Raw genomic sequence first — 17,648 nt, forward strand, 5'->3', positions numbered from 1 at the left:
TCTTTCATAAAACCAATCCATTTATTGAATGGCCAGCTGATTGTGAGGCCCAGAACCTGCAGAAAAGCCATTTTCCTATCGCCATTTTCGAGTCAATTCGCCGAATTTAATCAAATCACATTAATTCCTAGTGAAAAATGGAAGCCTTTTCTCTCCAATAAGTGGACGCGATACCGCAAGTACCAGCTTGTTATACCGTTTTTCACCCTTAGTAGCGGGGCCTGCATTTATGCCCATATATGGTCATCAAAAGTCCATTTATTGACCAATCCATTTTTTGACATTTGCCTCGTAGTTTCCCCAACTGAGTTCAAAACGGCAAGTTGTACAGCAGCACAGGGCACTAAAGAGTCGTACGGCACATATCCGTCACAGGAATATCAATATCAAGACTTTTGAAGGAATCATCTTGAAAAACATATCAATATCAGGGTAAGCCACGAAAGTTATTGTTATGAGGCGTGAGCAAGGACTACCAAATGCTTGTGACTTGGATCTCATGCTGTGTCATATTTTGGGATGAAATTTTTGGCTTGGGCCATGCCTGCTGAGAATAGTGGCATCCACTGTTTAGCATATTATCAGGAAATATTCATTGTCACCACAATCATTTTCTGATAGTCATTAAGCAGGCGCAACACTTGCTCGTAAACGGGCAGAGGCTGAGGTCTGGTGACAGGCTGTGCTTAGGTGGCCGCAAATTGATTATTTAGTTAGCAAAGATGTTATCAATTCCTTGAGCTCTGCAACAAGACTGAGATTGTCGGTTCAAATCCCACAGACAGTAAGAAATATCAAACAACCATGCATTTTGGTGCTTTTTGCCATTCGTTATTAGATCTGGAGCTAATTTTTAACAGGGGACTTAAATGACCCTCATTTTTGATGACTCAGCCTGTGTACTGTGTACTTGTAGTGTGTCATCTAATCTTATCTAACCTAACCTATCTTACTGTATTGCCTTCCAGGGATTGGGAAAAAGTTACTCCCAGGAATAGATTGCAGGCAATACCTAGTAAATCAAATATTTTAGGTTGAGTGATTATGCATCAGGCTTCAGGCCATAGGCCTGAAGCAAGATACACAACCACCTAACCTAAAATATTTGAATATTTGGCTTACTATTGCCTGCAATAATCTCTCCCACAACTCACAAGTGACAATTGCTGTCATCTCTTAGACACTTAGTCAAGGACAGACAGCAGGGCACCACAGTGCTTTACAGTTCGCACTAGTGTATCATTTCTCCTACAACTACTCTCCTCCGCTGGTGGAAATAATACCCTGATTATGGAGGGAGCGAAGCGAGCGGAGTCTTTTGCTTAGATTAATTGAAATTTGTGAGTATGAGTGGCCAGCCGGCCGGCCGTGCGGACGCTTTTGCGAGGCTTATACCTTAGCAACCACTTGACCCATTTACATGCAGTAACTTTTGTAGGGTAGCTTCATTCCTTCTACCAAGTATTGGACTATTCCCGATGCATTTGGGTCATTGGTGACCCCTTATGCACGTGGCACATGCAAAACGAGGAGTTGTCAGTTTTGTAACAGTTGCAATAGCTCGGTAACATAATGTGCCGATTGCGCTGAAAGTTGGCATGTAGGTAGGCACCAGGGATGCGGAGTCGTGGTAGCGATTTCCGACTCCGACTCCGACTCCGACTCCGGGCTCCTGGTCGGCTCCGACTCCCCCAGCTAACAATTTGCCGTTGTTACAACGTCGTTTAAACGTTGTCAAATGGTTACCACAACGTCCCGATTTATCGTTGTGACAACGTAATTTTGTAGACTCCAGACAACGGCGTGACAACGTCATCCGACCATGCATTTGAATGTCATCACAACGTTTCTGTAACGTGGCCGTGACGTCCCAAAACTGTTCTTACAACGTCCCGCCAACGTTATGAAATGTTTTCTGTAACGTACCAACAGTGTTTCTGGAACGTTGTCACCACGTTTCCGCAACGTGACTACAAGGAGTATAGAACGCTTTGGCAACGTCTCTGCGACGTTTTTATCACGTGCGCACCACGTTGTCGCTACTTCGCATTGCCGTCCCTGCGACCCTGAGTAAACGTCCTAAACATTTTTGCAACGCCCTCTCGACGTGTTCGCAACATACTCAGAATGTGTTTCCGACGCTCTCTTCCCGTTCTCTAGACTTGTAAAAAAGGCATGTAAGAAGTGTATATTTCAATACATCATACAGGTCAATTTACAACAAACAAACAAAACGACGGCGGCGGCATCGGTGATGGGGCATGGGGCCCAGGGGCGCCCCCATGGGGGCGTGGGACGGAATTGGGTTCTACCGGCTCTGACGCTAGCCGCTAGCACGCCAGAACTGGTGGAAGTTCACTTCTTTACTAACCCTCGCTGGGAGGATCACTCGGCGGACCGTTAGGCACCGGCTCATTTGCGGCCTCGATGTCCCTAGGCAGCTGGCAGTGCCTGACTAGACGGTCTGCGCACCCCCCGTTCCGGTCGCAGCTTCCGGACAGCCACTTCGCTACCGCATTGCCGACAGTAGGCCTGCCGCAAGGCGCGCTGACGAGTTGCAGGACGTCTGCGGGAAGACATGAGGGAAAATGAGACATTCAATTCATGAAAAAATCACAAAAATACCTGCACCACTTTCCGTAACAGTGCGACAGGCTAGATCAAACTGAAACATGTCAACACCTTAGAGGCTAGAGCTACAATGAACTATAGCCTAGACCGCACGATATTACAAGGCACAATCTTGCAAATGCTACTCGTAAATGGTACTTTGACTTACCAGTCAAAACAACAATCGCATCAAACGCAGACAACTGGCGCTATCTTTCATCTTCCAGCTATCTCAGCCGCGCCCGACGCCGGCCCTCACTGCTCGCTCGCGCCGCGTAGACTGCGGCTCGGCCGGCTGGCTCTGAACGCCGGCCGGTGACACTGACGTCACGGCCCCTCAGGCGAGGTCAGGGCGCGAGCCACCGTTCGCCTGAGTGGCGGCCCGCGTGGCTTGCTGGCAGCCGCGGATAACAGCCGCGTTTACATAGGGATAGTTGCAAGCCTCTAGCTCCGCCTGTGATGTTGCAAAACATGCCAATGACGCTTTGCAATTTACACATGTTATATATATATATATATATATATATATATATATATATATATATATATATATATATATATATATATATTAGAGAGAGATAGGGAGAGAAAGGTATCGGAATTTACTTGTAAAAACACCGCTAATTATTCAGTACCTATAATGTCAAGGTTGTGAAAAACCGTTTTAACAACGTGTTGGCGACCACCAGCTGACAACGTGAACAGTCTTAGTGTTAAAATATGTCAAATTTAACGATGAAAACTGAATATGCGCATTGAAAGTCAAAGGAAATGCATTATATGGCCATATATGTCACCATGCATTATCAAAATATAATGCTGCAAGTGCGCGGTTGCTGCAACGTACCAATAAAACGTTGTCACGACGTTTTACCACGACTTTCGGACCAAACCATGGCTTCACAACGTTCAGAACGTTGCTACAACGTAATTAAAACGTAATTTCGCAACTTACCGAAACACGACGTTGTGACAACGTTGTAGTAACGTTTCCTGTTAGCTGGGCTCCGACTCCGACTCCGGGTCTGATTGATGCGAAATACGACGCAATCATTAACCCGCGCCCCGTAGGGCTACCGGCGGACCCTACCACCCGTAGGGGGGGGGGCCGTTTCGGCCCCCCCCCCCCCTAAGATATCGGAAAGTTACCGGCCGATTTTCAAAATTCAAACGGCGTTCGATAGCCCCCCCCCCCCGGTAACTACCTTGTGACCAAATTTCATTGACCTAGGTCAAACCGATGACGTCACAGGTCAGGTCAAAGGTCAGATTTTCACCGTTCACAGGCAATTCAAGAAATGTGCTGTGAAAGCGAGTAAATTGGTAATTTATTGAAAACCATCGATGGTACATTGTTCGTCAAACACATACTTTGCTATCTGAGGTCACTGATACCAGGTCAGGTCACAGCGAGGTCAGGTCACCGGGGGTCACAATATGAATGTGTCGTGTGATACATGTTTTATGGTCCATTTTACATGACAAATGCGATTATGTGGGTTAGGCAGCCTTTGGGGCCAGCCTAGGTCACGTTTTTGTGAAGGTCAGGTCAAGGTCAGGTCAAATTAGGTCAAATTTCAAAGTTGATATTTTTGCATAAAATGGGTATCGATTCGATGCAGCTCGTCACGGGGAGTCTAATGGTGGTCTTCGTTTTGCTCTACGAGTTCTAGAATTGCCAAAAATTGAGTTTGAAAATTTGACGTCATCATTTTTGAACAGTTTTTTCGCTATAACTTGGCCAAAAAACGAGGTATCGATCTGAAATTTGGTATGTAGATAGAAGACGGTAGGCACTATCACATATTTTCCGGTTTTTTCGAAACTCAAAAAACTTTTTGGATTTTTTGGCGAATATATCCAAAAAAATGCTTTTTTGATTTTTGGGGGTCAAAACTCAAAAATTTCAAAAATTCGAGATAGCAGTTTTGTAGCCCTGTCAATTCTACACCTTTTATGTCTTGATCATTTTTCTGTATCTTCAAAGCTGTAGTCCTGACAGGTCTTCTCGCGAAGGTCTTTTTTCGGTCGAAAATGACAGAACATGACGTCACTCTGACGTCATTTGTGGCCAACCTATCATAGCCTCTGGAAAAATTTTTGGTCACAATGTGTAAAATTGATGCCCAGAGGGGTCCTGAAAGTTTCGTGGCGATATCTCCAGCCGTTTAGGAGATATCGACCGAAAAGGACAGGGGGGGCCGTTTCGGCCCCCCTCCTACGGGGCGCGGGTTAACACTGTCCAATCATTGATCACAGTTTTTTTTTTCATAATCTTTTTTGATACACAGTCACTCATCCACATTCATCACACCTTATAAGAAACAAACAAAACATTTAAAATTGCCCTGTGCGACCCACCTGGCCAGGTCGGGCAGCGCCCTAATCCCGGCAAACACCACCCGACCTCGGGGAGAGCTGGGGGATACCTCCCCGACCGGGGAGATCTGTGGGATACCTCCCCGGCGCTCCAGGTGGGCCGCTCCCCCGACCCGCACCGCCACTCAACTACGCTTGCGAGCGGCGGTGCCCCAGGCCCCAGGCCACCGGCCGGCCCGGCGATCCCCGAACGGTTTCCGGAGTCCGGAGGGCTCAGGGCCGGGATGGGGCGGGGGTCATTGACATTCGCAAGTTGAAAGTACGCGGCTATAAAATTATAACATAAAGGCTAGCAGTTGTGATTGTTGAGGAAACAAAACAAAACATTTCCGAAATTTATTTCCAGAAAATTTATTTCTAGATATAAATTTATTCCCAGCAAGCAACACCACAAATTTTATTAAGCTTCCCGGAGTCGGAGTCAAGGCAGCCTGGTCGACTCCGACTCCGACTCCGCATCCACTAAGCCATGCATATCCATGTGCCACAGTTGGGGTGCTGCTGCACGTGTGCACGTGCAGTGGTCGATTCCAGATCTCGAGAACGGCTGAACCGATTGCGCTGAAATTTGGTACATGGCTAGGAACCGGTAAGTAGGGTGCCGGGCAAAAGTCAGTTGGGAGTTGGGACCCATTTCACACGTGCGCACGTGCAGAGTGCCGCTTCCAGATCTCGAGAACGGCTGGGCCGATTGCAGTTAAATTCGTCACATCGCTAGGGACCGGTTAGTAGGGTGTAGTGCACAAGTTAGTTGGAGGTACGTACACCCTTGCAATTCCGCACGTGCGAGACCCACCCTCTCCCTCTCACTCCGTTGGTCACCCCAAAAGGCGTTTTACTGGTCTAAATCAGGGCTCAGGCTAAATACGAATATCAAAAATTAGCAAAATGCACGCTTATTACTTACTGCTAGTGGGCGGTGGCATTTGAACCTGTGATCTCAGTCTCATCACAGGGCTCACAATTCATTTTCATGTGTGATGCTCAGCTCCGCAAATCAAAGTTCTCTCATCGACAGAAAACCCTGCATCAACTCTGCATCGATAGAACGTTTGTGACATAATAAACTGGCAGCAGTCTCAAGGCAACAGCCCGCCACCGCACCTCTGACCGCTTACGCGAAAGTGTGACGCCCGCTTAATGACTACCCATTTTCGCACCCTTTTTTGAATTATGTTTCAGGTGATGTCAATGTCGGTGACTGTGCTGTGCCCCGGCGGTCGCCGTCAGGTGGTCAAGGTCACTCCAAACACCAGCCTTCTGCAGATCCTGGAGGAGGCATGCGCCAAGCAGAAGCTGGATGCCAAGTCATTCAATTTGATGTAAGTTTTTTTGTGCTGGCAGACAGGAAATAATTTTCAAATCGCAATCAAACAGGTTGGCAAACAGAGGGTAGGTGCTTATGACAAATATAGCTGTTTGGTCGACACTAACTAACTGTGGTTTATAGCATGATGTACTTATTGATTTACATAATAAAAAGAGGCTAAGCAGAAGTGTGCTGGTTATGAGTTTTCTTGCACTTGAGAAATGAATTTTGCCCATAATAGTCATGTCTATGTTAAACACCATCTGACCATGGATGAAGGAGAACCATGATCCGATCCGGCTATGGCCAGAAGTCACCAGTGTGAGATTTTAAGTAGCCATCACAGTCCTCACCCCCCCCCCTCTCCAACAGGCACTACAACCGCCGCCTGGACCTGAGCAGCTCAGTGCGTTTTGCCAGCCTGCCGAACCGCGCGCAGCTGGAGCTGGCAGCCTCGGAGGAGAGCCGGGTGGACAGTGACGTCACGCTGGCCGTGCAGCTGCCAGATGGCCAGAGGCTGGTCAAACAGTTCCCCTGTGCCGGTGAGGGAGATCAGAACTACAGATGGGGTCTGCCGGATGTTTTGGGAAAGCTGCCGATCATTTACTGGGATGAGTATATAAAGTTGTGGTCAAAATTGTCAGTTTGAACTAGATTGAATGCTACCCTGTTTTCCCGTCACTGAAGTTCAGTTATCAATCAACCGAGATATGGCATGGCACACGACCTACACCACCCCTGTTCCTTGCCCGAGGCCACTTGCAAAAGCTTCTTGCACTGAGATTATGTTGCACTGGAAAACCATCAAACCATCCCGAGACTACCATGGTCCGTGACAATTTTCCCATAGATTCTATCAAACGTATGTTTACGCTATGAGCTGGCGCAAAATAATCTACCACTGTAGTCTAGCAAACGATGAAAAAAGTTTTCTGATTTTTTTTTTTTAGCCAGTTATTTTGTTGCAAGAGATCTCAGATCTGCCTATCTCTTGCTGACTTGCCCAATCTTTCCCACAGCCACTCTGTACGAGGTACTCGCCGACCACTCTGTGCTGCCCTCGGACGACCTCACCGTTCCCGTCTGTATCTACGCGCGCCGCGAGGTGGCCGGCGCGGCCGCCCTCAAAGCCACCACCATCAGAAGTCTGGGGCTGACCGGCGGCAAGGCCATACTACGGTGAGCGATTGTCCTCGGGTTGAGCGGGGTGGGGATTTTTCCCTTACTCTCACAGTAAGTGAGTGAGAGTATTTAGTGTGATAGGGTTATTATATAGCCCCAATAGAGGCTACAGTAGATACACTGTTAGGATACTACAGATCTGTAGTGACCAGTCCTGTTAAGATAATGTGGTTGATAGCTCAGATATTTTTTGCATAGTGTAAAGAAGGCTGTTTGCTTTTTATTTTCCTTTATTTTCTTAACTATTTTTCTTTCTACTAACTATTTTCCTAACATTTTCCCTGCAAAATGTTACTGACATATCGTCATGTGGAACTAGTCCTGGTTGTCTACCTTTAAAGTCGTTGACTACCTTTGTTCAAGTGCTATCTTGAGAGATGGTGCATAGGCCTCCAGAAGAGTAGTACTTGTTGAGTGAGTAACAGTGTTTGTTGTGTTGATCGTTGCTGTTGTTGTTTTAGGTACGCCCCTCGGCCCGCCAATCAGGAGGCCGGCAGTCAGGCCCACGTCTCGGCGCCATTGGTCAAACCGGCCGCCCCGGACAGCCAATCAGCGCCGCTCGCCGCCGCCGCCAGCCAATCACAGACGCCCATGTCGCCCGGCCGCGATGACGTCACCACCCGGCCGGCGCCGGCGGTGTGTGACGTCACACAGGCCAGCAGTGAGCCGGTATTGGCTGCTGGAGCGGCGCCGGCGGCACCCGGGGAGCCAATGGCTGTCGACGAGGCGAGGTGAGTTATCAGTGATCAGTGATCAGTTGTCACTTCTGTTCTATCTGGATTGTCTGTGAGTGTTGATAGAATATGCTCGGCCGGCGATTATTAATTACTACTGCTCAGAATCGGTAAAAAACGCAGCTCGTCCGAACTGTATTCAGTGATTATGACTTATTGAGGTCAACTAACATAACGGATCTAAACGGCAGTAACTGTCATTGTTCTAACATCGGCATCACATATCACTACAACACAACATAGCACGTCACCGACTTGGTAATACGTCACTTTGTGTCGATAGAAACTGTGACGGTAGTGTACGTCAGCTGGTCACCACATCAGCGGCTCCAACAGATACTTATGATGAAGAAAGAGAAAGACTGGCGTGGAATAGTCTGGTTTTTCAATGACTGGCTACACTTTGTGAGATTAATTGATCTCGCTGATTTGATTGGAAGCTTCGTTAGATTGACGTTCAATGTTTCATGCCAGTCAACTTGAAAATCTGCGACGGTCCTCCTATATTGTAAGACCAGTCATTTCAGTCATGTCTCGGTCAGCGAGACTTTTGACTCAGTCAAACCTTTTTCTGAGACAGAGAGGGTCTGGGACTGACAAATGCCTGAGACACAGGATTGTCACGTGACTGTCAGACCAGTCACCAGTCTCTTCAGTGTATCAATCGGAAATCACACAGACTGGCGCCGGGCCCGAGCCGTCACTTCCGATGCTGGCGTCTGCCGGGCCTATCTGTAAGATCATCCCCGATAACTGCTCCAAACAGTCTAGCGACATAAGTCATCACACCTAACCCAAACAGCTCTGAGCTGACTTCCCCGGCCGCTGACTCGCTCACTTGAGTTTCGACATTCTGTTCAAATCCCTTAGCACCCTTAAAGTATCCGTGTATGTTGAAGGACAGGATCATGATGAAAAGGGTGTAGAACGTGATCACATAGATCCGACCTTCACTGACGAGGTAGGACAGAAGGTGTGCAGACATCATGTTGAAGAGGACGATGGCCGCTATAGTAATGATCCGTCCCTGTTCCTGTAGATCTTTAAAGCCGACCAGATAATCTTCGAACTTTTTCGACATGGCGAATAGTGTTTGCACTTCCTTTTGCACACTTGTATTTGACGCTAGTTTTCAATGCTTGGCTGCACAATTTCCCGTTTTGAGGTAGGTATTTCACACAGTTAAAGCTGAACGCTCCTTGGCAGTATCCCGTGGCGGTGGCTGAGCAGTGACGCCCATTGGCTCCTATCGTGTTATCGTCCAGGTATCCTATCAGCTCTGTGCAGGGTCCATGGGCTGACCGCACTGCTCTCATCTTTCACTAGGCGCGCTGAGGGGGTTATCGGTCGACTCTCAGTAGCATTACTTTGATCAGTTGGAGAGCGACCAAAGCTATTATAGATACAACTGAAATGCACTTACGAGCGTTCATCCCTTGTCTGTGGCTCGCATAACGGGCATTTGAAATTATAAATCTGTTGCAGAGGTTGAAGTCTAGCCGTCTCTTAGAGCAAGTATTTCAAAATTCAAGATACTGTTTTAAAATGGAGTTGCGTCTTTCTCCACTGCCAGCCTTGTCGGCCTGTAATACTCGTCTTTGACACGGTGTATCCAAGATTCCTTTACTACTCAGGTTGGTTCACTAGGGAAATAAAGGCGCCGTGGTGACGTCATCAGAGGAAATCCTTCACGTTCAAATGAATGGGTCATTTGAATTGCTGATTTTGGCTTGATGTAGTCTAATTTCTTTAATTTCAGCCCCATTTTATCGTAATGAGGCGAACTCATTGTTACGTTGGTACAACTTTTGATGACGCACAATCCTTGTTTTTTTTTCTCCAGCTCGCTCGAAAGATGATGAAAGTTGCATGCATGCCTAAGGGTGAAGGGAGATTCTACCGCCGTGGTGACGTCACGGTAAAGGGATTCTGGAGCTCGTGAACGGGGGCTGGGTGTATCCGCCTCTGGCATGCCCATCTTTTACCACCTTTCGGATTCTCTAGGATATTGCTCTTCATTATGACCCCCTCTGACATCGAATTGACACAAATTTGTTATTCTCTGACACCATTTTAACACAAACTTCACACCAATATGTATCAAAGTTAATACTATTATGATAATAATATTACACTAATAACTGTAATATGACATCAATATGACACCACCAGTCACCACCGTTGACACCAGTGTGGCGAACTATGACATTACCTCTGACACTAATGTGACACCACTATGACACTATTTTGACACCTATATAATGCAAATATGACACCAATATCGCACCAATATCACCGCACCCCTTGACTAGAGATGTCAATCGGATACCAACTTTTTGGTATACCGATACCAAACCGATACCAACTTGGTATTTGGCATTTCAATCGTAATATGTTTGGTATTTTGTTGGTATCATAAACCCTCACTAATGTATAATAGGCCAAGAAATCGGTAAAAAGTTGGTATGTCCCTTATTTTCCCAAGTTGGTTTGGTTTCGGTATTTTCCCGTGGTTTTGGTTGGTATTTGGTTTGGTATCGGTATTCCGATTTTCCGTAATTGACATCACTAACCCCTTCCCACAGTGACTGCCCGAGCCCGCCGGCACCAGCCCCAGTCTCCCCACCCCGTGACGCGTCCAGTGCAGAGGCCAGCCGCGCTACCTCCAGTACCAGCGAGGACGCGTTCCTGGTGGAGGGCGCCTCTCTGGGCAGTAGTGCTGGCAGCTCGCAGATGGAGGTTCAGGAGGAACGAGCCGTGTTTGTGAGTCGGGGAGAGGGGTAGTGCAGTGGCGAGATGTTTTTAGGGAAGGAGGGTGTTGTTTGAATGCTTACATCGAACAAACGTGTTTGCTAATTTGTTTATAGGAAAGACAGTGAAGTTTTCACTTGTTTATGTTCAGTCATAGATCTCTGGGATAGATCAAGTATTTCTTTAAAAAAAATCTCTATATGCTGGTGTGTATGATTCAGCTCATTTACGATGTTTATGGCTACGAATCACAATATACGTCGGTATCCCAGATATGCAACGTTAGCGTATTACCATCTGGTTTGTGAAACCACCAAACCCCTCAAATTGAACCTCACGAATTATCCCTTCACCAGCTGGGGGAGCGGCAAGCGGTGGCGTTTTCTCTGGACGACGCGGCATCTGGCAGCGCTCAGCCCGAGCTGCCAGATGATTTTTATGACGTCACGGTGGACGATGCCCGCCGGCGGCTGGCGCAGCTCAGAGAGGAACTGTGAGTTCGGGAAGGGGAAGCCGGGGCTGGAGATGAAATTTGATATGGGAAAGTAGATGGTGGTTCGCTTACGCATTGTTAAATTAATCAGTTTTTGAAGTTGTGTGTCAGAATAGAATGGGGAATCAGTTGCTCTTTCAATTTTTAACTCTCAGTGTAGCTCGCGAACAGTCGCTTCTATTCCTATCCATGTTGGGCTCTGTCTGTCTGCTTTAAACCCCTCACTGTCCAATTGTCTATCCATCTACCCTTCTACACTAAATTTCTGTTCGTCCGTCTATCTGACTGCATCTATGCTTCCCTCCTCCAGTTCAGCGATGGATAAGAGCCCCATGCTCACGCCCGGTCAGAGGGAGGCTCTGTCTGTTTGTCTGTCTGTATATCTGTCTGTCTCTATCTGACCGCCTGTCTCTCTCTGTCCCCCCCCCCCCAGTTCAGCGATGGATAACAGTCCCCTGCTCACGGCCGATCAGCGGGAGGCTCGCCGCCAGGCTGACCTGCTGACCCGACTCTCGGCCCATCGACACTGTGTGGTGCGGGTACAGTTTCCCGACCGGCTCGTATTGCAGGTCAGTGTCTGTTGAAAGGGATTGGGTAGGATGATGGAATTGGATAGGATTTAGGAAGTGGTAGGATAGGACGGGATGGGTTCAGTTCGCCGACCGGCTCGTACTGCAGGTCAGTATCTATTGGATAGGATTGGGTAGGATGATGGGACGGTTGGGTTAGGATGGGACGAGTGAGATAGGATGGGGACAATGTGCGACGGAACTGGTCGAATTCCCAAGAATGGTGGTACTGCAGGCTAGTCTGTGGGTGAAAGAAAGCTTTTTACCATAAAGATGAGAGGTAAACAGATGCTAGCGGATAGTAGACGAGGGCTAGTGTTAATTTGTTGATACCGAAATTCGGTGACTTGTCATGGCACAATATTACGCGAGATTCTGTCCCGTTTGTTGAGAATCTCCTATGATCAGGGACTGGCTGCCATCTGCTGATGTATGCTATATAGTGTCACCACTGCCCTGAATCCAGACCCGTGTCTGACGCGTCCCTCCCGTTCCCAGGGCGTGTTCCTATCGACAGACACGGTGCAGGCGGTGGTGGACTTTACCGCTCAGTTTCTGGAGGACCCCGCCGCCAAATTCACACTCTGTGAGTGACTGTTCGGGGGTGGGCGTGTAGGTGTGTTTTGGGCTGATTTTGGAGTGGGACTGCTGGATATTAGCGTTTTGTTACAATTTTACATGTTTTTTTTAAGATGGGTCTGTTGACGATACATTTGCAGCATTTGCTCTGGTTGTATTGTTCTGCTATTTCTTTTTTATGATGTATCATAAAATGACGTCTGCGATAATGCCACTGGGGCATGAATATTATTACGAACAAATATTGTCTTCATTATCAAATTAATGTCATACAGAAGTCACGTTTAATCGAATCCCCGTTTCCCTTTCTCAGTCGTGACGCCTCCCAAGACGTCACTAGCGCCATCTGCGCGCCTATTCGAAGTGGACTGCGTGCCGGCAGCTCTAGTTCACGTGGCTGCCGCTGGCGGCGTCACAGTCGCCCTGTCGCCGTCCGTTCGATCTCGTCTGAGCTCTCCGGCGGGGGCGGCACTGGCTCTGCGGGGAGTGAGGTGGGTGAGAGGGGAGAGAGAGAGGGGGGAGAGAGAGGGAGAGAGAGAGAGAGAGAGAGAGAGGGGGGGGGAGGGAGGAGGGGTAGGGCGGGTGCTGGAGTGCTAACTGGACGTGGCATTGTGGAGTGTGTAGGGAAGCTGTGACGGGACAGAAAAAATGCACGCCTTTTTGGGGGCAGTTGTCGGTAAAGTCATGGCCCACCGCACTGAGGAATTGTCTTCATGACGTTCGAAAATTTGTTTAAGTTTCCAACACAGGGTAGTCAGTAAGTGGCTGCCATTTTGACAATTCACATTCTTATTGCTAATTGATCGATTCCTGGTTTGTTTCAATAACACGTCTTACTGCTTCATTTTATTGCTTTGACATTTGCTAGCTAAGTTCGATTAAACGCCTTACTTTCTACTTCATTGGTATTTAACTGCTAACTCTATACCACAAACAGCCCCTTTTTTCATATAATTGCTTTCACATTTGCTTACTACCTGCAAGAAACCGTTCCACTGTTTAAATTCACCACCCTTTCCTGAAACTGGACCGTCTCCGTTACAAAGTACACACCAATCACTGCATCACGAGCCAGCCGGGCCATTTTGCCGCAGCGGCCGGCTTAGTGCCACCCAATCCTACCTAAATACAGTTATTCTCATTAATTGCAGCCCACCTGGCGACGACCCCCCCCCCCCCTTCCATCGACCCCCGAGCCCCCCCCCCCCTGCACCCCCCTCAGTTCCTTCAAAGTCGCCGGTGGCCGGCTGCATGTCACCGTGTTGACGCTGCATCTAGTTTGTATTCAGCGCCACGTTTGTCATTAGGCGGCATATTTATCATGGCATTAGCGGAGGTTCGTTAGCCGCGGCTGGGACGGCTGTGGCGCCGAATAGTCGCACTGCGGCATATGTGGCGCACGCCATCCACGGGTGGAGGGGGAGGGGGTGGAAGGGGGTTAAGTCGTGAGGTTTGGTACTGATTGTGATGATTTGTTACCTTTGAATATTGTGTAAAGCCGAACAATTGAAGTCCGACGGGAGACACCTACGAGAGACTATCTTGTACGGTAATGCATGTAAAATGGTGGTGCGGTGGTATTCACTATTTACTACCTTTGCTCAGTCCACCTTCTTCAGTGTACTGAAGATTCATGGTAGATCACATAAAAACACGATGCATTGCCGAATGTCATTGCCTATTTACTTTTATCTGGTTATGCTATTCGAGCCATCTCGTACTGATATTTTTCACGTTAAAAATAGATAAGCAGAAGCTAACATCCCAGCCACATGCAGTCGCCATGATCCGTAACTGCTACAAAGTCCTATAAACGTGTGTTATCGAGGCGATTACATGGCGCTACAAGACTCACAAGGACACCGACCCTTGTCAACGCTTGTTCGCCTGTTGATCGCCGGCTATAAAAGCCTGTAATTCACGGTCGTACGCCTCGTCAATGTAAAAATTACAACGGTCGAGAAAACATTACAGCAGCCGTGGCTTTACATTTGAGAGGTTTGCTGTCCCGCGGCAATGATTGCGAGTTTTGTTCATAGATGGCGCTAGTGGTTTGCGCCTGAAAGGTATACTGCGCCGCGAGGCACCTCTAGAGCTTATAGTTCTGCGCATAGATGGCGTTAGTGGTTGACGCCTGGAAGGGTATACTGTTCCGCTGGACAGCAGCTTAGATTCCCGTCCATAGATGGCGCTAGTAGTTGCGCCTGGATTGGTATGCTGTTCCGCCGGACACCAGCTTTGATTATGTCCATAGATGGCGTTAGTTGTATGCGCCTGGATGGGTATGCTGTTCCGCAATGCATCAGCTTATAACGCTGTCCATAGATGGCGTTAGTGGTCAGCGCCTGGAAGGGTATGCTGTTCCGCAGGGCACCAGGTTAGATTCTCGTCCATAGATGGCGTTAATAGTTGCGCCTGAAGTGGTATGCTGTTCCGCGGGGCATTAGCTTAGATTCCTGTCCATAGATGGCGTTAGTGGTCAGCGCCTGGATTGGTATGCTGTTCCGCGGTGCACATAATGCGGAATGGAGCTAACTGCGTTCGTGAAGGATATAGAAATTCAACGAACATTTGAAATACGTAAATGGCGTTCACGAACCAGTCTACACCGTATGTTAGAAATGTTCGCCTTCGCATTTCGCTTGGTCTTTCCGCTGGCAGCGCCATTTGCTTTCCCGTACCCATATGGTTAATTGTACGTTTGATTTCACATTTTAACTACTGAAGCCTGTAGCATACGTTTAGTATCACTGCAGTCGACAGTAATACGTCCACGGGCCCAACAAACCAAGGAAATAAATACCACATAGCCCGCCCGCCATCGGTCTACGTTGTTCGTCATCACCTCGCTAATTTACGTTTTATTTTCACAGATCGGACCCCTCATCAGAGAGCACGGGCACAGCCTGCGCCGACTCCGGCTCTGTCTCTGGGTCCGGATCCGCCTCTGGATCCGCCTCTGGGTCCGGATCCTCGGCTGGAGCCCGGAGCAGGGTGGCGCGCCCAGCCGCAGCCAGTGGGTCCACTGAGAGAGGTGTGCCAAAGTGGTTCAAAATGGGACCGAAGTAGCTGCCTGTCTGCCTTCTGGGGTGGGGATGGGGAGGAGAGGGGCTTGGATATCGCTATTGGGAGAGGGTGGGAGGTAGAAAGAGAGAGCGAGGTGGAGCGTATTCGTAAGAGAAATGTGATGATACCGTTGATATAAGCACGGTTTGTAAAGAATGTGAGAGAAGGTCGAAGCTGTTGTGGTGCTTGATTGAATGAATTGGCCAGTTATTTTGTCATAATCGTCATCAGTATCGTCATGTTATGCACCATCAGTCGAATTTGCTTCATATTAGCGTGAGTAATACTTCCAGCAAAATGTCAGACATAATTTCATGACATATTGAAGAATGACACCATCGTATCCGGATAGTCAATAGGGGGATATTATTCTCTTGCACTCCGCTGCTTCAATGCCTTGGTTTATAATCGCTCTCGGGTTGCTGTTAAAGGGACCCTCCCACCTTCAAAAAAGCTAATGAATTGGCATGAAAATGATGTCGCTCGGTTCAGAAAGAGCGAAAACGAATATCTACCAAATTTCATCGAAAAAATATTCGCCGGTTTTCAAGATATTAGACTTTTACTTTTGTTTACTTTTTGGGATCTCCGCTGTTCCTAGCGACTTTATTAGAAAGTGCGGCATTTGTTGCGCGCAAAGCAGCATATACCACCGCGTGCTACCAAGCGTTTTAGTAAGAGATTTTAAAATCGTTAGATCTCCGCTGACGTCACAAATTCTAAGGGGGCATTCCAATGCATTAGCCCCTTAGAATCCGAAAACTGCAAGTTTGAAATTCCATCTCCGAATTAAAGCATTTTTCGATGTTGTGAGTGTCCAAACCGGTATTTTCAGGCCATGGCCACCAATTTGGCTATCTCAACTCAAAACTAATGTTAAGGTGGGATGGTCACTTTAAACCGCCATCTTATTGGAATGCAGACCATCGTAAGACTTCATAAATGGTTTATCCATCGCATTATGATTTACGCATGCTAATCAAGCTTTGATTGCCACCTGCTGAAACATGCATTTATCAGTGAGGCTTGAATGTTTTTGGCGCCGTCTATTGTTCTGTGTTATATTGCACATCATAATCCGCGCATTCACATAGCAACAACTGCTTTTCTGTTATCCATCTATTGGCGTAGCGACTCTCTCATGCCTATATCAAGGCCGTAGAACTCCCACCAAACGCTGTCTTTGGTTGGCTTTCTAACAGAAGCGTGCGGCCACCAGTGCTTTGATTAGGTGCTGTCCGTGATTTTGGACTCCAACTTTGGTGACACCACTGTGGTTACGTAACGGAGTTTTCTGTCACGGATAGCAACGGTGATCGTTATAGGGATTTGGAACACAAAGTTGGGTTTGGGAGTTCAAAAGACGAAACATCGAAAATTGTGCTGTGTTCTCGTGTGTTCGTATTTTTGCTTGAAAAAAAAAACATTTTTTTCGTTTCAATAATACTTGCATTGGTATTGAATATCATTGAATTGCACTGCCTTTTATATTAACCTTATCAATGAATGTTTAAATCAATAATCCAATCCACGCATATTTTTCTTACATTGCAACCTCACCATCACTCATATTCTTCCATGTTCTGTTTAGCACCACGCGCTAGCCCGCTGCCGGATGTCATATTTCGTGACCGGCAGGGGGGACGGGGAGGGGGAGGGGGTCAGTTTGTCAATGTCCCGTGCAGGGGTCAGCCGCGTGTGTTGACCTTTGGTGTTTTGTCGGCGCGTGGGCCGTGGGTGGGTCAGCCTGGCCTGAGCTGTGATCCTTTCCGCTGTGGTGAAATGGTGTTAATAAAGAGATGAATAATCATAATGGTTTCTTTGGAGGGTTTGTGTACAGTATAATGTCATATATTACATAGATATAGAAAAGCCGATTGCAGAGTGGATAGTAATTGGTAGCAGAGGTCAGCCTTCGCCTTGATTCAATTTTATATAACTTTGTAGTCCTGCAATCGGGTTGAGCGTATGTTTTC

At 47.6% G+C, this 17,648-nt stretch overlaps 1 protein-coding gene across 1 annotated transcript; it reads left to right on the top strand.

Moving 5' to 3' along the window:
- Positions 1 to 306: 306 nt before the first annotated feature.
- On the top strand, positions 307 to 17,435 carry LOC122374810 (tether containing UBX domain for GLUT4-like). The gene is made up of 11 exons (XM_043353793.1): positions 307 to 432; positions 6,172 to 6,311; positions 6,671 to 6,840; positions 7,318 to 7,477; positions 7,942 to 8,211; positions 10,800 to 10,977; positions 11,322 to 11,458; positions 11,892 to 12,027; positions 12,526 to 12,613; positions 12,920 to 13,097; positions 15,480 to 17,435. The coding sequence occupies exons 2-11, from the start codon at positions 6,175 to 6,177 to the stop codon at positions 15,673 to 15,675; spliced, it is 1,650 nt and encodes a 549-aa protein (XP_043209728.1). The 5' UTR covers positions 307 to 432; positions 6,172 to 6,174; the 3' UTR covers positions 15,676 to 17,435.
- Positions 17,436 to 17,648: the final 213 nt, after the last annotated feature.

This window comes from Amphibalanus amphitrite, unplaced genomic scaffold, assembly GCF_019059575.1.
Source record: "Amphibalanus amphitrite isolate SeventyFive unplaced genomic scaffold, NRLGWU_Aamphi_draft 001717F_arrow, whole genome shotgun sequence".
In the NCBI taxonomy this organism is placed as follows: Eukaryota; Metazoa; Arthropoda; class Thecostraca; order Balanomorpha; family Balanidae; genus Amphibalanus; species Amphibalanus amphitrite.